This window comes from Malus domestica, chromosome 06 (genome assembly GCF_042453785.1).
Source record: "Malus domestica chromosome 06, GDT2T_hap1".
Lineage (NCBI taxonomy): Eukaryota > Viridiplantae > Streptophyta > Magnoliopsida > Rosales > Rosaceae > Malus > Malus domestica.
This window is the reverse complement of record NC_091666.1, coordinates 889,426-911,931: the sequence shown is the minus strand read 5'-3', so window position 1 is coordinate 911,931 and position 22,506 is coordinate 889,426. Positions and strand designations below refer to the sequence as shown.

The 22,506-nt window shown below is 38.6% G+C and overlaps 1 protein-coding gene across 2 annotated transcripts in view; it reads right to left on the bottom strand.

The window, feature by feature from the left end:
- LOC103429549 (arabinosyltransferase XEG113) overlaps positions 1–15,318 on the bottom strand; it is a 64,693-nt gene extending 49,375 nt beyond the window's left edge. Inside the window, exons 1-13 of one of the 2 annotated variants that reach the window (XM_070823910.1) lie at positions 14,836–15,318; positions 13,825–14,121; positions 13,470–13,675; positions 13,283–13,388; positions 12,343–12,599; positions 12,034–12,169; positions 11,410–11,504; positions 11,256–11,309; positions 3,729–3,842; positions 1,776–1,874; positions 1,579–1,698; positions 1,299–1,385; positions 1,073–1,187 (exon numbers count right to left, since the gene is read on the bottom strand). In XM_070823910.1, the coding sequence (XP_070680011.1) occupies positions 1,073–1,187; positions 1,299–1,385; positions 1,579–1,698; positions 1,776–1,874; positions 3,729–3,842; positions 11,256–11,309; positions 11,410–11,504; positions 12,034–12,169; positions 12,343–12,599; positions 13,283–13,388; positions 13,470–13,675; positions 13,825–14,121; positions 14,836–14,989 (1,840 nt within the window). In that variant the 5' untranslated portion in view covers positions 14,990–15,318. Of the gene's footprint in view, positions 1–771; positions 1,188–1,298; positions 1,386–1,578; positions 1,699–1,775; positions 1,875–3,728; positions 3,843–11,255; positions 11,310–11,409; positions 11,505–12,033; positions 12,170–12,342; positions 12,600–13,282; positions 13,389–13,469; positions 13,676–13,824; positions 14,122–14,835 lie in introns of those variants that run through there. The other variant, XM_029104353.2, reaches the window with a different exon arrangement.
- Between the last annotated feature and the right edge of the window lie 7,188 nt (positions 15,319–22,506).

Here is a 22,506-nt window from a genome sequence, read left to right as displayed (position 1 = left end):
CTTGTGCTTTGACTTGCATATGATATGTGGCTTCTAATCGGATGTACTTTTATAGCCATGTGGATGCGTACGTAGTTTATAAGACAGCTGGTTTTACAAGAGTACCATAATCTAATCTAATCCATTCTAACTTGACGCATGAGCGTTATCTTTTGCAAGTTCATTAAAAGGTGATGCAAGATTGTCTTTGTGAGCGTTAATTTTTCGTTTGGTTAGATATGGTTACGTGGGCTAAGTATTGTATTATCCTTCAGCTGCGTTTGTACTTCTATTCCTAATTAATGATGTTCCTCATTTTATCTGATTAATGAAATATTTATTACATTAAAATCAGTTAAACAAAATGTTTCAAATTTAGACGCAATTCTAATACATATTTATTTCTTCCCCATAAAGAACTATACAGAGAACAAAATACAAGGCAAGTTGAATAAGTAAACCTCAATAAATACGTAAATCAAATTAAATAAGCAAACCTAATTCCTTGAAATGTAGGTCCGCAACTCCCAGAATTTGCAGCTTCTGGATAATGGACGAGATCCGTCCCCTTTCCCTACATATCTTTTTCCTCAACTGTTTTCAAGGCCCAGTTTCGACCTAATCCTCCCGCTTGTTTTACTTTGTCTTCACATTAGTAATAAAATAAAATAGAGGGGACCGGCGGAGGGTTCAAGGTACAACGGTTCTTTCCCCTTTACCTCGCACACGTCTATTGACGTAGAACTAATATCGCCTAATATTTTTGTATTTTTATATGGAAAAAAAATAAACTTGCAAATTAATATAAAGTTTTCCATTTCTTTTATTGGAGCTACATATGAAGATTATGAATGATACACCTGAAAAAGATTTCTTTAATACACAACACTATTTCTCCCAGTCTTAATATGGATGCAGTCCTCTTCGTTTCTATTCATGTAGGTAAGTTAGGAACTAATTCGTTTGTCAGATACTTTCCCATGCTACTCGTCTTTGTATTTCCTTTGACAGATACATGTACACGTATCGCTCGGTTTCTCTTACGGTGGTGGGTGATCGTCCTCACGGGTTTGAGGAGGGATAGGTCTCCAACCTGGTTTCTCATCCCAGTACATGTCATAGTATATGTGACCAGGAGTGTGTTCGGCCACACAACACCATATACCAACATACCGCTTCGCACGATTCCTGAATTTCTCTTCCCTTGCCTGACCATAAGTTTCACAAAGCGTCAGATCAGCGCATGATAACGAAGCATGTGGTGCACGTACAACCAAAGTAAGAAAGAAAAGCCGACGAAGATTGATGAAGAGACTTGCCTTGTCGGTGAAACCTGGGAATGCATCTTGCATAGAAGAAAACTGAATTACTTTTACATCCTTGAACGAGGAGAATACTGTCTTGAACTGCATATACAAGTGAAATCCAATATCGTATAAGTCGCTCAGAACACCAGGATTCAAAAGACACTACTTAATAATAGGGTTAAAAAGGAACAAGGTTTGTTACGCATAAAATATACATATATTAATCTGTATACTCTTCCAAGAAAGAAATAAAATGAACTCACACACGCACACACGTATTAATTCAGATTACCGTTTCTTCGTTGCTTCTCTTTGGAAATCTGAGTGCTCCTGAAGGGGTGGTAGTATTTGAAGCAATGCAGTCTCGCGTTCCTTGTTGACAAAGCTGGACATCAAGCCATGATTCTTTCACCTAAAACAAAATTCATAAATGAAAGAATCAATGGAACTGATTCTTTTGACTCAAAAATTTCATAGATACTCATTTACCTGTTTTGGCATCAATGGATTGTCAAAGAATGAGTATTCTCTAATACCGATTGGGGGCCCAAATATCTCCGCTGGCAATTCCTTAAGCATGACATTCACCTGCGATACAGTACACTTTTGTTAGCTTCCACCTCCAGAAGGGATTTCACAGTAGGACCTTGAGATACACCAATGTTCCTATGAATTATTTGTGCAATTCTTGGAAGCTTCACTCTGTACAAACCCATTAATCTAAACAGTGGAACTTAATCAGTTTAAACGAGATGTAAGATTTGACAAATGACATAGGTGAAGAAAAAAAAAAAAAACTAGAAAATCAATTGTACACAGGTAGGTGTAGGAAAATAATTAAATAACCGCTGTACGCCTCTTTTTCTCTCCTCGAATCTTGTTTTTTTCTTTCCAGTTAATAGAAATTTCAGCTTCTCAAATATCCAATCCAACCATGAATTTTCCTTGAAACTTTTCATGTTCTGTTAATCAGGGATTAGAGAGTATTTTGTAGCTCAGCCAAAACCTTTTAAATGTTTATAATAAAAAGGGTCCACACATAAGATAGAGAAAAAGGGAAATTATGGAAACACATCTTGTGGTTAGATCGTAAAACATGTATTGTCCTCAGGCATCATGACACTTATCGTTTAAGTCGTTCATCAGTACTTAATATGAAAATTGATGGAAGAGAAGTACAGATTAGGTATGAATTTGATGGCGTCTTACCAAAATCATGTGCTTCAGACGTGCTTAATTACTACCAAAGTTGACTTTTTTGTGTAGAAGAGGAAACCACATAGGTATCTATGTGACAAAAATAAAACATTTTATAGGGCCAAAGTAATGACCGGTTTATCTGTAGTTTAGTTGAAAAAGACATTGTATTACCAGTTGACTATTACGATGTGTATAAATACAGAAAAATATCTCAGGTGAAACCCACCCCCCTCCCTCCCTCTTCCCCTTTTGCAATAAATCATGCTCAGAAATGGCAACTGGGATATCACAACGAGATTCAATCAGAAAATTCAACTGACACTTCTAGTAATCCTAATAGGTTTTTAGCAAGGTTAGTAACAACAAAGTAATCAGCACAAATAGTCATTCAGACTCCATCACATGTTTTTTTATTTTTTTTGAGAAGAAACTAAAACATTTTATTAAAAAAGAAAAGTGGAATTACACAGAAGTGGATAAGAAATCCACCAAGAACAAAACAAGAAAATCTCTCAAGAGGATCTGATTACAAGTGGCAAAACCTCAACCAAAATCACTTTACGGCTGCTAACATATCCCACAGTATGTGAGAAAGAGGGTAATTCTTAAAATCATTCGAAACTGAAGCCCAGAGGGCTGCCCAATATCTTATTCTTCCCCATAGATCTGCTACCCCCACACCAGTATAATCCTCAAAAATTCTTTTGTTACACTCCAACCAAATGTTCCAAAAAACTGCCGACACCAGACAACCCCACAAAGCTTTAGCTTTCCTCCCAATTCCTAGAGCCTCAAAATTGGTGCTTAGAAACTCGAAACAACCCTTTGGAATGACCCAACTAACTCTAAACTCCTGAAACAATTTCCACCACAGTTGAATCGTGTAAGAACAGTGGAGAAAAATGTGGTTAACACTCTCCTCCTTAGCTTTACACAAACTGCACCAATGGGGAGATAAACAAATAAAAGGGCTTCTCCTTTGAATTTGAGCCCATTGCAAGGAGGACCAAGTTGATAATACGATCACTACTTTTTGTCCAATGACATTATTCAACTCACTACTCTAAACAATTAAACTCTAGCAGAAAAAGAGCCTTGAGTTAATATGGTAACTGACTCAATTTGGAAAATGCAACTCATATCCTGCCCTTTTTTTTTGTCTGACACATTCTGCTATTTTAGTACAAAGGCTGATTTAAGATAACAAACTGTATAAAGTTAGCTCTGACAAATTGGACATACCTCAAACACATGATCTAGAGGACAAATAAAAGGTTGTCGAGTGATAGATCCCTCAAGAACGCCAGGGTGGGGAAACCACAGCCTATCCAACCTGCACCATAGTGGAGGCATAACCTAAAAAAACACAAATAAAAGAGATGGAAGATTAAAATACATATGCAGAAAAATGCATTATTTCATCTCAACAATAATGAATTCCAAACTTGTAAACCTAAACCCTAAAACCTTAAGTACATATCCCCCAGCACACAGCTGTTTGATTAATTAGAGGACTGATTTTCGTCCCTTATCCTTATGCCCAAACCAATAAGCAAAACAGCACCGTATCTATAGTGTTTACGAAGGTGACCAATTTAAATTGCACTGTGTTAAAGTTGAACCATCCAATCTAAAACCAAATAGCTACTAGTGGAGAGGCCCAAGACTTTAAATGTTGAGATACATGAATTTGGATACCAGATGTAAGAGTTTTATATTTTCAAAACTACCTCATGTGTGGCTGGTCTGAGCCAAACAGATGGATTAACTTATATATTGGATGACACAGAGCATGTATAGCCAAATTGGGCCCGAAATGTGGATAAATTGTCCCACTCACACACCTTGTCAGAGTTAGACAAGGCAACCAAAAACCAGTGGATTATTAGAGGAGAAGCCCCTGATTTATATAAAGAGATACAAGACTTATCTGATTTGAGATTTCTATATTCTCATAGAACTTAGAAGACATATCTATGTATGTACTTATGATTATCAGTCATGATCCCACTATATTGTTAGACATGCAGGTCCTTACAAGGTTTACACCTTTGAACGAGAAAATAATAACTAAGCCTTGCATGTGATATTTTATGAAGCATGCACAATGGAACATGTATTAATAAGCCCCCAATTTCCATATATGATAAATTGATGATGATGATTGTATCAACCCTTATGTTAATGGTGAATTGTAATTTCACCCAGGTACATCTACAACAACAACAACAACAACAAAGCCTTTTCCCACTAAGTGGGGTCGGCTATATGAATCCTAGAACGCCATTGCGCTCGGTTTTGTGTCATGTCCTCCGTTAGATCCAAGTACTCTAAGTCTTTTCTTAGAGTCTCTTCCAAAGTTGTCCTAGGTCTTCCTCTACCCCTTCGGCCCTGAACCTCTGTCCCGTAGTCACATCTTCGAACCGGAGCGTCAGTCGGCCTTCTTTGCACATGTTCAAAATCACCGGAGCCGATTTTCTCTCATATTTCCTACAATTTCGGCTACTCCTACTTTACCTCGGATATCCTCATTCCCAATCTTATCCTTTCTCGTGTGCCCACACATCCCACGAAGCATCCTCATCTCCGCTACACCCATTTTGTGTACGTGTTGATGCTTCACCACCCACATTCTGTGCCATACAACATCGCTAGCCTTATTGCCGTCCTATAAAATTTTCCCTTGAGCTTCAGTGGCCTACGACGGTCACACAACACGCCGGATGCACTCTTTCCATCCAGCTTGTATTCTATGGTTGAGATCTCCATCTAATTCTCCGTTCTCTTGCAAGATAGATCCTAGGTAGCGAAAACGATCGCTTTTTGTGATCTTCGCTAGATTGCTCCGGTCATTAGTGTGGATAAGTATATAAATGGATAGAGATAGGAAAGCAAACACAAGATGTACGTGGTTCACCCAGATTGGCTACGTCCACGGAATAGAAGAGTTCTCATTAATTGTGAAGGGTTTACACAAGTACATAGGTTCAAGCTCTCATTTAGTGAGTACAAGTGAATGATTTAGTACAAATGACATTAGGAAATATTGTGGGAGAATGATCTCGTAATCACGAAACTTCTAAGTATCGGAGTGTGGTGTCGTCTTGACTTGCCTTATCTGTCTCATAGGTAGATGTGGCATCTTCTCTGGAAGTACTCTTCCTCCATCCAGGGGTGGTATCTTTAACTGGTGGAGATGCACAAGGTAATGTATCAATTTCACTTGAAGCTTACTTGTAGTTTCAGGCTTGGTCAAGCGCGATACAAACCATGTAGTAGGAGTCCCCCAAGTCGCCGAGCTAGGGGGTCTGCTGAAAGAGGTGACAGACAAGGTAAGCAATCAAAGCTCCGACTGATTGTTCACCTTCTCCCCATCTTGCAGCAGCATGAAGGATAAAGAGAAGAAAAATGAGAAGAGATGATATGAGATACTTTTGCTTTTGAAGAAGTAACTTTCCACAGACTTATTCTTGAACTGAGCTGGAGGGTTTTCTGGTTTCCTCCAGAGTATAAGGCCGACTGAAGAATTTGAGGGTCAAAACAAGTCCATCAAATCTAGAGTACGTTCCACCCTGCTGATATGGGATACTTTTGCTTTTGACAGAGTAATGAATGTATCGGCACGTGTGCTGTTACGCTTGTCTCCACATGCTTCCTTGTATCCTTCGCACTTGCCCTATCTGTTCCTCAAGCAGATGCGGAATCTTCCCTGGAAACATAAGATGTTGAAGATGAGTACTCGAGAGCAATGCCAGGTAAGTAATCAGGTAAGGGGTTCCAGGCAGTCAGTTCCTGGCTGGAAGCTTGATTCCAAGTGCTGACTGATTGCTCTCTTTCTCCTTGTCTTGCAGGTAAAAACAAGGCCAAAAGAAAAGACAGGGAAAAAGCATGATATGGGATACTCTTGCTTTTAACCCTGATGATATGAGATATTCTTGCTCTAGTATAGCTTGTTTGCAGAGGTATTATCGGGGGGAAAGAAAGCTGAATATTTCGAAAGGCTTCGTTGGGAGTGCCCTCTCAGATATGATGAAGGGTTGAGCATTTTTGCAGGTCTGCCTGTCCGTTGGGGATGGAGGTCGACATATATAGGAGTCTCCCTAACAACAAGTAGTAATGCTATTCCTTTACCCTGCTTGGTCATAGCACGGTAGTGGGAGCTGCCAGTTTCACATGTTTTAACTCTGTCAGAGCACTTTGAAAAAGTGGTCTGTGGTATCTGGCTCTCGAGATTCGGAGAACGATGCCTCTTCGATTTTTGAGAAAGCAATCATGCTGGGGGTATGACTCTCGAGATTCGGAGAGCAGTGTCTCTTCGATTTTTGAGGAAGTAATCATGTTGGGAGTCTGGCTCTCGAGATTCGGAGGGCGGTGCCTCTTCGATTTTGGAGCAAGCAATCTTGTTGGGAGTGTTGTCTCGAATGTGAGTAAAGGTTGGGCATGTTTGCTAGTCTACCTTGCCACGAAGCACAAAGGTTGACACACAGGGACTTTCCAATTATCCAGCAATGGTACTGTTCCTTTACCCTCTCTTCGATTTTGAGAAAGTAGTCATGTTGGGAGTCTGGCTCTCGAGATTCGGAGGACGGTGCCTCTTCGATTTTGGAGCAAGCAATCTTATTGGGAGTGTTTTCTCGAATGTGAGTAAAGGTTGGGCATGTTTGCTAGTCTACCTTGCCACGAAGCACAGAGGTTGACACACAGGGACTTTCCAATTATCCAGCAGTGGTACTGTTCCTTTACAGTTGTGGGTAATAATATGGTAGCTAGACCTTCAAAATTTATGTGTCTAAACTTTTGTTAGTGCTGTTTCTTTGCTATTCTTTTACCTTTCTTGGTCAGAGCGATGTAGTGGGAGCTGCAAGCTTCACGTGCTCAACTTTGGCAGAGAACTTTGGCAAAGTTATTTGTGGTACCCATGAGCTATTGTTGCGCGTGGGAAGTGGGTGATTGAACAGTAAGATTCATGTGCTTTCTACTTCACCAGAAGTCTTCGACAGAATGCCCATAATTTCTGCAAAGCTGAGTGTGCGTGTGACAGGTGCTGACAAGGCTAGAAAAGTAGGTGCCTCTTCGATTTCTGAGATCGGCCCTCGTGGTCTCTGAGCAGCCCAGCTTTTGAGAAAGCGAGCGCCTCTTCGATTGATTCGGAGAACGATGCCTCATCGATTTTTGAGAAAGCAATCATGCTGGGGGTCTGGCTCTCGAGATTCGGGGAGCAGTGTCTCTTCGATTTTTGAGAAAGTAATCATGTTGGGAGTCTGGCTCTCGAGATTCGGAGGGCGGTGCCTCTTCGATTTTGGAGCAAGCAATCTTGTTGGGAGTGTTTTCTCGAATGTGAGTAAAGGTTGGGCATGTTTGCTAGTCTACCTTGCCACGAAGCACAGAGGTTGACACACAGGGACTTTCCAATTATCCAGCAATGGTACTGTTCCTTTACCCTCTCTTCGATTTTTAAGAAAGTAGTCATGTTGGGAGTCTGGCTCTCGAGATTCGGAGGACGGTGCCTCTTCGATTTTGGAGCAAGCAATCTTATTGGGAGTGTTTTCTCGAATGTGAGTAAAGGTTGGGCATGTTTGCTAGTCTACCTTGCCACGAAGCACAGAGGTTGACACACAGTGACTTTCCAATTATCCAGCAGTGGTACTGTTCCTTTACCCTTGTGGGTAATAATATGGTAGCTAGACCTTCAAAATTTATGGGTCTAAACTTTGTTAGTGCTGTTTCTTTGCTATTCTTTTACCCTTCTTGGTCAGAGCGATGTAGTGGGAGCTGCAAGCTTCACGTGCTCAACTTTGGCAGAGAACTTTGGCAAAGTTATCTGTGGTACCCATGAGCTATTGTTGCGTGTGGGAAGTGGGTGATTGAACAGTAAGATTCATGTGTTTTCTACTTCCCCAGAAGTCTTTGACAGAATGCCCATAATTTCCGCAAAACTGAGTGTGCGTGTGACAGGTGCTGACAAGGCTGGAAAAGGCTGGAAAAGTAGGTGCCTCTTCGATTTCTGAGATCGGCCCTCGTGGTCTCTGGGGAGCCCAGCTTTTGAGAAAGCAAGCGCCTCTTCGATTTTTGAGATCGGCCTTCGTGGTCATTGAGCAGCCCAACTTTTGAGAAAGCAAACGCCTCTTCGATTTCTGAGATCAACCCTCGTGATCTCTAAGCAGCCCAGCTTTTGAGAAAGCAAACGCCTCTTCGATTTCTGAGCAGGCGCCTCTTCGATTTCTGAAGCTTCGTCGAGTGCAGATTTTTATAGGGGCTGGCATTAAGTTCCAAAGCACACTTGAATCTCCACCAGTAGAAGCTTCATTCTTGCACTTCTAAGATCTTGATTTGTCCGACCTCTTCTCTCTTCAACACCTTTGAAAATGTCTGGCCCCTCCGACCGTCGTTTCGACTTGAACCTTGTTGAAGAGGCAGCCCCGCCTTCTCCAGACAACATATGGCGCCCATCCTTCGTCTCCCCTACTGGTCCTCTTACCGTTGGGGATTCCGTGATGAAGAATGATATGACCGCTGCGGTGGTGGCCAGGAACCTTCTCACTCCCAAAGATAACAGACTACTTTCCAAACGGTCTGATGAGTTAGCTGTTAAGGATTCGCTGGCTCTCAGTGTTCAGTGTGCAGGTTCTGTGTCTAATATGGCCCAACGCCTATTTGCTCGAACCCGCCAAGTTGAATCATTGGCGGCTGAAGTGATGAGTCTCAAACAGGAGATTAGAGGGCTCAAGCATGAGAATAAACAGTTGCACCGGCTCGCACATGACTATGCTACAAACATGAAGAGGAAGCTTGACCAGATGAAGGAAACTGATGGTCAGGTTTTACTTGATCATCAGAGATTTGTGGGTTTGTTCCAAAGGCATTTATTGCCTTCGTCTTCTGGGGCTGTACCGCGTAATGAAGCTCCATATGATCAACCTTTGATGCCTCCTCCTTCTAGGGTTCTGTCCAGTACTGAGGCTCCAAATGATCCCCCTCCGGTGCCTTCTCTTTCTGGGGCTCTACCGACTGCTGAGACTTCTCCTAAGCAACCTTTGTGAAGGCTCCCTCTTGTGTGCTTATTTTGACTCATGTATATGTACATATTTGTAGCTTATCGGGGATATCAATAAATAAGCTTTCCTTCATTTCAACGTATTGTGTTAAATACACCAAAGCCTTCTTCGCTAAGTTCTTTGAATTTTCTTTTGTTAAAGCTTGTATGTTGAAGCTTTCTGAGTGGAGCATGTAGGTTGGGGTAGTGTTCCCTTAATTTCCCGAGTGAGGAAAACTTCTCGGTTAGAGACTTGGAAAATCCAAGTCACTGAGTGGGATCGGCTATATGAATCTTAGAACGCCATTGTGCTCGATCCTGTGTCATGTCCTTCGTTAGATCTAAGTACTCTAAGTCTTTTCTTAGAGTCTCTTCCAAAGTTTTCCTAGGTCTTCCTCTACCCCTTCGGCCCAGAACCTCTGTCCCATAGTCGCATCTTCTAATCGGAACGTCAGTAGGCCTTCTTTGCACATGTCCAAACCACCGTAACCGATTTTCTCTCATCTTTCCTTCAATTTCGGCTACTCCTACTTTACCCCGGATATCCTCATTCCTAATCTTATCCTTTCTCGTGTGCCCACACATCCAACGAAGCATCCTCATCTCCGCTACACCCATTTTGTGTACGTGTTGATGTTTCACCGCCCAACATTCTGTGCCATACAGCATCGCCGGCCTTATTGCCGTCCTATAAAATTTTCCCTTGAGCTTCAGTGGCATACGGCGGTCACACAACACGCCGGATGCACTCTTCCACTTCATCCATCCAGCTTGTATTCTATGGTTGAGATCTCCATCTAATTCTCCGTTCTTTTGCAAGATAGATCCTAGGTAACGAAAACGGTCGCTCTTTGGTATTTCTTGATCTCCGATCCTCACCCCTAACTCGTTTTGATCTCCCATCCTCGTTTCTCTCCCCAAAACCATGGCCACCATGAAAACCTCCATAGTTGCCTGTCTCCCTGCCCACGTGTCCATTTAAATCTCCTCCTATAAATAACTTCTCCGTCTGAGCAATTCCTTGCACCAAGTCTCCAAGATCTTCCCAAAATTTCTCCTTCGAACTCGTATCCAACCCTACTTGAGGTGCGTACGCACTAATCACATTGATAAGTTCTTGTCCTATTACAATCTTGATTGCCATGATTCTATCTCCTACCCTCTTGACATCTACAACATCTTGTCCACGATGATGCCAACACCGTTTCTCGTTCTATTTGTGCCCGAATACCAAAGTTTAAACCCTGAGTTTTCTAGATCCTTTGCCTTACTACCAACCCACTTAGTTTCTTGTAGGCACATAATATTTATCCTTCTCCTCACCATAACTTCCACTACTTCCATAGATTTTCCCGTTAAGGTTCCTATATTCCACGTTCCTAAACGCATTTTGCTCTCTTGAACTCTACCCTTCTGTCCTAGCTTCTTCACCCTCCCCCGTCTAATAGGATCAAAGTACTTCTTTTGTGTGTCCCGGGTAAAGTTGATAGGAGCATATGCTCCCAAACAACTTTGAGTGGAGTCGTTCGAAAAGAAGTTTCTATGGCCCCCTTGCTCATTTAACACTGCATCCGGGTGCCGATGGAGATACAGCGACAACAAACCAAACTCAAACTCAAACTCATTTAATGATCCGAAACTAAATTCATTCACACATATATCACCAGAACATTTCAGTCCAAAATATAGACTGAAATAAAATAAAAGAGAGAGAATAGATATATAATTTTTCTTACCAGGGTGCGATTCAACAGAGAAGCAATTGCAAGAGCCGTTCTTATTTGTTTTATCTGAACAAAATCATTTAGAATAAAAATTATAAGATGTAACACTAAGATACGCTCCCACACAATGTAAAAAGATTATGGAATCAGGTTAGCACATACATACTTGGTAATTAATAAGAGTAAAATGTGATTTAACATTATGCTCCCCATCTAGCAACAAGCTCTTAGGAATAGACGGCTTAAATGACAAAAAACCTCCTGCATAAATTTGCAAAGTCCTTGTTGAGAAAGATGTTAAGCGTCAATTGTATAAATATAGTCATCAGTAAGAACAAATGTGCTGTAGTAGTGTATCTGTGTATTCAAGTAATCAACTTTTCACTTCTAAATCACAAAACTTTTTGATTGCTGACGAGGTTAGAAGTTCTGAAGGAAAAAGAGATTAGCTGGTGTTTTAATTATTAGAGATGGTCTAGTATTCCTATAGAATGTTCATTCCCCCAAATATTATAGGTAATACCAATTTTTTAATTCTTCCTACTTTACCCTCCAATTCTCAGATGTACCATTCTATTCCAATGCTCATTCTAGCTACCAAATAGTACCTTGGTTTCTTAATGTGAAAGATCAAGTTCCATGAGATTGGAAGGAAACCTTGGCAGAGATGATGCAAAGGATGATACCGAACATTCACTTTAAGCAAGAAATTGAAAGAAAGATGCATCCTAGTAAGATTGAGAAGATATCCAATGTACGGTACAATATCAATGATATTTCCCTTTAGTACCTGGTGCATCATAGTATTCTGGTGGGTCATAGAAAACCATGCCTTCCCGTAGTCGGTGGCGTTTTCCTTCGGTACCTGCATACTGGAATGTGGTATGCACTGCATATGGCTCCAATCTCAATTGTTGATGCATGGCCTGTCATTAAAGCATTAAAGCTTAGGGCTTAAGTGAAACATAACCTTTTATAGCTTAGTTGCATTAAGTCCTTGAAAGACACCTAACTTTGATAGCAAAATTGATGAAAATAAAGAATAACACTGTAAATTGAAAAGATACCCAAACTATCAAATAAAAACTACAGGATCTACCTGGACAAAATATGTATGCCCACTACAAAATATACTCGCAGGCAGAACTCCCAGCTTGAGACTTCCATCAAAAGCATATACAAGTCCACTCTCTCCATCAACTGGTGGTCCTAACTGTCTTCGTACGAGATCATTAAACCCATTCTGGTCCCATATCTTCTCATCAGTTAGAAGCATATCTTTCCATTCCTTAGCCAATCTTTTAGCAGGATCTGTTGGCCGCCAGTGAAAAATTCCAATGTTGTACGCAGCACCAACTGTTATAGGTGAAGATACATCTTTTAAAATTCTCAAATTTTGAGTTAACTTTAAATCTATTGATCATGAAAAAGAAACATAACCGAACAAATAACTTCTAAAATAAAAATAAACAAGGGTGACTAGAGAAAAAGAGGGAGTCAAAATTAGACTGCACTAAACAATGTGGGTAGAGTGTGAATGGTGAGCATATTAGTCATTGACATGGGCACAACTCCTATGTTCAAAAATAAACACTGGGGAATCTTTTAAATCCAGGAATGGAACTGCAGCAATATACAGCATGTGTATGAATTCCAGAGTATACTACAGTCAACACTGACATATATATTAATCCAACTTGGTATGTACATGAAGAATATTCATAGAGTGTTAAATAGAAACCGGAATAACATATTAGTATAGGTTCGTTAGGAGTAGGACAAAAAGCACATTCAGTAGTTCTTTTTCTTTTCTAAGTGCCTAAACATCCAAGAATAGTAATGAAGGTATCTACAAAAATAAGGAGAGTTTAGGATCCTATACTAGTTCCCTGAGGGTTAGACCCATAGTAATCATTTGTGGTGGGACACATTTTTATATCACCAGATCTTATGCCAGTTATACTGAAATCCTCCTCATGGAATAGCTGCAAACAAAGGATAAAGGAGATAGAAAGAGAAATATTAAAAAAAATCTTTACCTTGTTGCCAAATGTCCAGCCTGTCATCGGTGACTGTTGGTACAACTTGATCACTGGAAGTTAAGACATCTGCTTCTGCATAGCGAGCAAGATACGGAAGCGGGTCCTGTTCCAAGAAAATTGATAACTCATAATGCCATACGAAGCAACTAAACAATTAAAAATTTGAACGCTAGCTGAAAAGTACCTTCAACCAAACCATGTCTGTATCACACATCAATAGCTCAAAACCATAAGGGAGAATTGAGTCAATCAGTATAACTTTTTCTCGTCCCATCTTGTGGAATGTTGGTGACCCCCATCCAACGTCTATTGTGCTCATGTGGCTGCCCATGTCAAATACCGGAACACCTTTCCAATACAAAGCCTCCAACAATTTGGTGTCCATTGCACCTAAGCCATCAAGTTCAAACTCAGAGGTGCAAATGAAAATAGAAAAACAAGCACATTTTTTTCCTTGGGAAGTGGAACAAGAAATGTATACAAATTGCAAAGGCCGTAAAGAAAGAAAAACGCACCCCTGAGAATATGGGGTAGCTTACCAATGAGAAGGTTAGAAAGCCCCAGATCAGTCAAGTGTTTAACCCAAGTCAGGATAAAATCCATGAATGCATAGTTCCCAAAGGTCACTATAACAACATTATCCTTCACTCTTTGCTGAACTAGTTCTTTGCTCAGTCTAAATTTCTTCAAAGGTGGCATTTTCTTTGTGCGTGGGGGAGCTTCCCAAATAGGTCTTGTTGACATGCTTTGAGGCCCTAGTGAAGGTGTGGCTATTGCTTGAACTATTTCTGGTTGAGAAACATTGGGTGCTTGCTCTAAAGGAGGAGAACCTACATCTGTAACACAAACATTGTAACAAAGGGAGAAGACTGGGATCATAGACAGATTGCTTATTGAATAAACACAAAACATTGTAACAAAGGGTGCATTGAACAAAACAAAAAGTCCCGAGTTATACAATATTACTGACTGCAGGGTAATCGATAATAGAACGTCAAAATCACATACACAAAATCTGGCGCATATATCCAAAGCTTGGAGTCTGCGCAGAACTCAAACCCACATGCTTAGACCGAACGGACTAAATCAGCTCCAATGGCAACTCCAAAACACAACGGCAGTAACCACAATGTGTAAAATTCACACTCTTGGTGTATAAGAAGAAACAAGAACCACAGAGTTGATCGCCTTTAGTTCTACCCAACCCAACCCGAAAAGATTAAAAAAAAAAACACCAAAGGTAGAAAATTTGATCATATAATTCCTAAATGAGGTTGCATTCATGTTCCCCGGTTACGATGTAATAGCTGAATCAGTTTCATCACTTGGAAATGTAAGCAAGCAGTTGAAAATTTGTAATTGGTTAGAAAGACAAGGTCCATTGCGTTAATTATTAACTGAGCACATATGTGTTGAATTATTAAAATCTCAAAACCCCGTTTCGAATATGCAATGTAAGTGATAAAGATTGAAGCTTTTGCAGAAAATGAATTGAATGGTACTTCACTTGTAAGCAAATCAAGAGAGAGAGAGATAGAAGGGGAACTGACGGGAAAGCCAGGAGGTGGTGGAATCAGCGGCAGACTTGCCGGAGTAGATGGCGGATATCACATACAAAGACGAGAAGACGATCCCAATTATTACGGTTGCGTATATCGTCACGAACACTGGCTTCGCCTTGTCGAACGCATTCTTCCACGCCATTTTTCTGCTTTGTATGGGATTTTTGGTTTATTTGGTCACCATTCCCGCGCCATTATCTTCTTCCTTCTTGTTTCGTCTGGGAGGAAAGACGAGAAGAAAGAAACTGAAACCCTAATCGAAATCCCAATCAATCAATCTGAATCTAAGAAGAGAAAGAGAGAGAGAGAGATTTATTTCAGTTTATCTTCTGAGCTGCTCTCATTGGCTGCCCAGCTGCCCAACTGCCAAGGTCAACTCTTCCAGGCACCATGTTTCTCCCATTCTTCCCCTATTATTTTTTTATTACTGAAAACCCACATGATTACCAAAGAGGATTAACCTGACTCAATTTTTGATGAGAGTTCCTCCCAATTCACTTTTGCGAAGTATTCCTCGATTTCAATCTTGCGATCGAAATCGTTTAATATTAAAATTATATTATATCTGTGAAAAAATAATACAATATAAAATCATTTGATGATCAAACCTTACAAAAATAAATGGACAAATTCTGTAAAATTATCATTAATCGTTTATTTATTTGTGATTAAACGACTTCAATTCAAAGAATTTTAATTGAGTTTTATAAACTCCATTTGAATTTCAAAAGTGAATTCTAAGTGGATTTAATGGAGTTTATGAGTTTTTATTTTTTATTTTGAACAATTTTTGTGAATTCTATTAATTTTAATCTTGACCATTAAATGCATCTGAAGGGTTAGAGTGTGTCATATCGTTCATACTCATTGCAATGTACTTACCCAATTTTTTTCAGTGAATAACCATGTTTCTCTCTTCTCTTTGTTTTTCTTCCACGGTTGCATATTTACCCTCAATTTCATCTCTCATCTCCCCTTTTTCCTGTAAAACCTAACTAAATTGCAACTTTGTGATGTCATGAAATTACTAAAATTCAAGATCAGAAATTATATCTGATAAACAAACTAGAGGTCGAAATCATAACAAAAAGTTGCATCTCCTTTGCACCTATATCCTCAGATGTGGAAAACCATGATATTACCATATGAGCAATCTTTTTATAAAAACCAATGCTTTGGGACAACCAAATTTCTCTCCAACAAAGTCACCAGCCATCACAACCTGTAAGCAATAACCAAGTATTTTGAGATTCATTGTGGGATACACACCTGCATAAACATGTAGGCTTGTGCTTTCATGCAAGGACAAAATCATGTTTTGAGATTAGAGGGACGATCGTACTTCTTGGTTGTGCAGTAGTTAGGGAGACTCCGACTCAATTGTGGTTGAATGAATCAAAGTGGGAAATCAGGGCTTTTGTGATTTGGATGAGGCATGCAGTGTGACGTGGAGGAAGCCGGAGATAAAGATGATGAAAATGGGAGAGCAAGTGATTGTAATGGTGAGAGTGATAAGCAAGTAAGATATCATGAGAAACAAGGTATGACCAAACTCATCAAAATCTTGTAGAAAAAGGCAAGATTTATTATGGCTTAATTTACAATATAAACTCCAAAATCCATCACTTTTAAAAATCCTATCAAATCAGTAATATTTGGAATACACATAAACTTTATAAATTTATTTAAAATCATAATTGAATACATTAATGGTTTTCTATAAATTTTTGTAAAATTATTTGAGATCTTGATTGTATACTTCGGTATTTTCATAAATTCACTTACACTGTGTTGGGACGAGAAATTTCAAAATGACAGAAATAAAAATGACATAATCTTGTTTTTTATAATTTGTCAATTTTCTTATTTAGTTAACCTAAAAGAACAATGAATTTTGAATACGGAATTTAATGTGTGTATAGTAATGAGTCGCTTATATACTATATATTTTCCCCGATTCTTGGTATATTTTGGTTTTTATTTTGGTGAGATTTTGATGCTTTGTTATGTATTTTCAATGTAGAATGTACGACATTGTTCTTGGCATATAGTAATTAAACGGTGGAATTTTTGAGTGATTCCAATTGGAGCGGGTTCGTAAGTCTGTCAAGAAGGTTGTATCAAAATTTCATAATTTTATCCCGAAGCATCTAATCGTGGCGAGTTAATTTTTGCCCAGAGTGTAGTGTTGGCAGATTGGGCTATAGAGCTTGTTTGTGACTTTTGGGCTGGAAGATAATGGATTTTGGGCTTCGGCTCTTCTTGGAACTTGAAGAAGAGATCCTAATCTTTAACATGATTCATTTTCGGCTTGTTTTGGAGCCTTGAAGATTCAGAAACGTGGCTATTTGTTTGCTAGGCAGATTTCATAGTCAGATTTGGAGTGTGATTTTAAGTTATTATTATTTTGGGTAAATTACATACCCCATTAGGTTTGATGTCTATTACAACCCCATACAACATCTTTAAAACATTTCACTTTCATACCTCACCTACTATTTTATTTCAATATAGTACCTCTGTTACATTTTTCATCCATTGATCCATTAAGAGATGACGTGACTGCTACATTTGTAACTTGTGTGCCACGTGGCAAAAATAATTTTTCTTTTAAAAAAAAAATTGAATCTTCTAAAAAAAATTTGAAAAACGTATAACCCACCCCCACCTTCCCCGCAACCCTCCCCACCTATTCTCTCTCCCGAGCCTCCCAACCACCTCCCTCTTCTCCACTCTCTTCACCTCCCCTCCTTCAACCCAGAGTCCCTCCAACCGCTGCAATCCCAACCCCTAAACTTCTCCGCCTTTTCCCTTTAGCTCCACCCCCGTAACGCCTTATTCAATTCCCAGCACAAGGACTACAAATCATTCACCCTCACCAAACTCGGGCGCGACTCAGCCCGAGTGAACTCGCTCCACACCAAGCTTCAACTGGCACTCTAGGGGATAAAAAGAGGGGATCTTGAGCCCATGCACGCCGAGATCCAACCCCAAGACCTCTCTACCCTCGTCGTCTCTAACGTTAGTCAGGGCAGCGGCGAGTACTTCTCCTGGATCGGCATCGGGACTCCGGTGAAGTCGTTCTACATGGTGCTCGACACCGGCAACAACGTCAACTGGCTCTAGTGTGGCCCTTGCTCTGATTGCTATTAGCAATCTGACCCGGTTTTCAACCCGATCGGATCTTCCACCTACAGCTAGCTCTCGAGCTCAATTAACAAAATCGCGTTGGGATGTGGACACGATAACAAAGGATTAGGTGAAGAGAGTAGAGAAGAGGGAGGTGATTGGGAAGCTTGGTTCGGGAATGAGAAGAGGAGTGAGGAGGGGTTGCGAGGAAGGTGGGGTGGGTTCTGCATTTTTTAGTTTTATTTATTTATTTATTGTTGAGAAGATTCAGGTTTAAAAAAAAATAAATAAATAAATAAAGTTTTCCACGTGTAACACAGGTGGCAACCACATGGTACAAATGTAGTAGACACGTCAGCTCTTAACGGATCAATAGATGGAAAATATATCGGAGGTACTATATTGAAATAAAATAGTAGGTGAGGTATGAAAGTGAAATGTTTTAAAGATGTTGTATGAGGTTGTAATAGACCTCAAACTTGAGGGGGTATTATGTAATTTACCCTATTATTTTATTTCCTAGTTTTTAGAAAACCGTTTCTATGATGGATTTTAATTTGTGGTAGTATAAATAAGGCTTTTTAGCCATAGGTTGTTCTATGCGACATTGGGAGAACTTGGCAAAGCTTTGGAGAATTTCCGACTTTTTACCTACAAGGTGTTTTCAACATTTTTCTAGTTAATGATATATTTTTGTTTTGTTTTTATTATGAGTATGCGTAACTAATTCATTTTGCTAGGGGAGGCCATGAGCCTTAGCATGAAATGTGATTTTATTAATTTCTTATAAATAGATGCATGCTTGTTTTGAATTATTAATCACCGCGATTAAACTATCTATATATTTTAATGTCTGATCACCATTAGGATATTTAGATAAGTAATTTGATGCAATTTCTATTGGAACATCACCCTGAAATTGAGGAGGGCTTCTTATGATTAGTAATTGTAAGTTCACTTAAGGCTAACATCACACTCTTAATGGTTGCATGGTTTTTCAAAGGGTTTTCACAACACATAATGAGTCTTGCATGTTTATATTTGATGTGAACATCACAGACGGGTTGCATGTTAGATATACGTTTTTTGTTTGAACATCACGAGGAAAATATGCATTAGGAAAACCTAACATTCAAAGCATGTGTGTGAAAATTCATAAGTAATTGGTAAAATTGCATATGATTGTTATTGATGATAGCTAAACCCCTAGTCTTTCCCATAATTGTTTAATTTAAAAAAAAACGCTTTTGTTTTTGCTGCCATTATTTCCAAACTTTCAAATTTCTTATATTGTTAATTTAATCTTCTAAAATTCAAAAATCTCAAATCTTTGATAAAAATACATTTTAATAATTAATTAAGAGTTAATTTAATTACAAATTAGTCAAACAATCATTGTGGACAACAACTTTGCATGAGTGATTATACTTCAATTGTCTTGTACTCTTGCAAGTATTTCCAGTGATTTTAACCTTATTTGTGCAAGTACTAAAAATCGTATCATATAGAGTCATTAATATATAAATGAAAAATATTAGTTATGAAATGTGCTAGTAGTGGTAATGGCGATGGCAGTGATGATGGTGGATGGTTGTGGTGCCGATGATATTAGTAGGTGGTGTCGTTGGCATGGTGGCGGCAGCCTTGATGATGATAATGATGGTGAGTTGTGGCGATGGTGACAACTACCCTCGTTTGAGTTGTTTTGTATTTTGTATTTGTAGTATAGCAAGATTACATAATGCTATTTTTCCATCCTTAGAAGTCACAACCTAGCATATTTTCCTAAGATCGTATGGCATTCAATTCCTGATGAAGGTTCTTAATACCGTTGTAATAACTTTTGTCACAACAGTTTTAATAAAAGGTAATGTTAGGGAGACCAAAATTTTAAATTAAAGTGTCACCATAAGAATTAAGCACGTTAATCAATACTTAAGTAATAATTCAATCATCAACATCCACATTATTTGGTTTACAAAATTTGGTTTAAAAATTTGGCCTACCTAACATTACCCTTTAATAAAACCGTCATATGAATTACTACTTAAGCATACTTAGCTTGAAATTGTTAGAGCTCTCAACTTGTAATTTGTTATGCACGTTATAAGATCTATATGAGAAGATTAAGTAAGGTTCAGATCCTTGCTTCCCACTACCATGGAATTTGCATAAGTTCTTTGCAAGATCAACTTGTAATTTGGATAGTTGAAAGTTGATAGATTTTGATTAAATTGACTGGTTTATGTTTATGATGATACTTTTTTTTTTTTCTGTTATCCTTCCTGGAATTTGAACTTAATTTTTCCCCTAAAACTAAAATATTGCCACTTTGCACCATAGAACTCAATGTTCACTTCATTTTGGCAAGATTTCATTAATTCTGTTACATATTTGTTATGTTGCTTATGTGGGGGCACACTTGTTGCTGAGATGGCACAAATATAATGCTAACTTATGATACCATCCAAAAAATAAAATAAAGGGTAAAAGACTGTTTACTACCCTCATGTTTCGTGGTTTTCAACATTTAGTACATCATGTTTTTTTCGTCTCAGAGTCATACCTAAAGTGTAAATTTTGGGACAGTCTCATACATCCGTTAGTCAAACTGTTAATTTTTTCGTTAACTGTGACGTGGCGCACTGAGTGGGCGCCACGTGTCATCCACGTTTTTTTTTTCTTTCTTTTCTTTTCTTCTTCTTCCTTCTTCTTCTTCTTCCTCCGACTGCAACTTTCTATTTTTTTTTTTTTTTTTTTTTTGCTTCTTCCTTTTCCTTCTTCCTTCCTTCCTCCTTCCTTTCCCTTTCTTCCCTTTCTTCCCCTTCTTCCTTCTTCTTCCTTCTTCCTCCGAAATCTGGGGAATGTTTTTTTTTTCTTTCTTCTTCTTCCTCCTTCTTCCTTCCCCTTCTTCCTTCTCCTTCTTCTTCTTCTTCTTCTTCTTCTTCTTCCTCCGAAATCTGGGGAAGTTTGTTTTTTTTTCGTTCTTTCTTCTTCTTCCTCTTCTTCCTCAAAAAAAAAAAAAACACTTTTATCTTTTCTTCCTCTTCTTCTTCTTCTTCTTTCTCTTTCCTCCTTCCTTCTTCTTCTTCCTCCGAATCTGCCCAGATTCAATTTTTTTTTTCTTCCTCCTTCTTCTCCTTCTTCCTTCCCCTTCTTCGTTCTTCTTCTTCTTCCTCCGAATTTGGGGGAAGATGAAAGTGTTTTTTTTTTTTTTTTGAGGAAGAAGATGAAGAAGAAGAAGAAAGAAAAAAAAAAACATTCCCCAAATTTCGGAGGAAGAAGAAGGAAGAAGAAGGAAGAAGGGGAAGAAAGGGAAAGGAAGGAGGAAGGAAGGAAGAAGCAAAAAAAAAAAAAAAAAAAAAAAAAGCAGAAAGTTGCAGTCGGAGGAAGAAGAAGAAGAAGAAGGAAGAAGAAGAAAAGAAAAGAAAGAAAAAAAAAAAAAAAAAAACGTGGATGACACGTGGCGCCCACTCAGTGCGCCACGTCACAGTTAACGAAAAACTTAACAGTTTGACTAACGGATGTATGAGACTGTCCCAAAATTTACACTTTAGGTATGACTCTGAGACGAAAAAAACTTGATGTACTAAATGTTGAAAACCACGAAACATTAGAGTAGTAAACAGTCGTTTACCCTAAAATAAAATTTGCACATATCATTGGGCTGTCAGCATACAGGGACACTAGACTTGATGTTGAGAGATTGTAGTAAAAAATTAGAGGGGATGAAGGAAAGCAAAAATGAGTAGAAGTGGTCTTCATGATATAGAACTACTTATATGAAGATTCAATGGTTGAAAATGATGTGTAGTAAGTGCCTAACTTGGTTTCCTTTCCATGCATGTGGATGTGATTACCATTTTTACCGATTGTCATATAATTTCAACATTGTCTCCTTATCATTTTTAGAGGAAAAACACATGCAATTTTGACCTAAAAGTGAGTCATATATGCTGAAAAAATTTGACACTAAAATATCCACAAATCCACCTTGAACTCAACTTTGGTATTCCCCGTTGGATATCTAAAATATATAACAACACTTTTTCACTACAATGTGTCAATTGAAACTAAATATTAAACACACTACAAAGTTTGAGGGTACATCGAACTTGAAACCCTTTCTTCTTATAAACATTCAATGTGAGATCAAAAGCAAGCTAATTGATGAACCCTATAATTGTGGCTTATATATATATATATATATATATATATATATTGAAGTAAAGTATGAGATTCATTAATGTAGGTAAAAATGAATAAGTACAAAGAAGATATAGTGTTTTATTGGGGTATCGATAAAATGTAATCAATAATTTCAATGAAGAAAAAAGAATTTCAACAATATTTTCTTTTTCTTTTTCTTTTTTCAAGTAATTAAGGGATTCTATGAGGAGAGCATCAGATATTGCATATGGTGCACCAGAACTAGGACCAATATAAATACAGACTTAATTATAGTGCAATTAGAGAGCTAAATCATAAATATCCTCATTTTGGCTTGGATAATAGTGGAGGAACCCATGA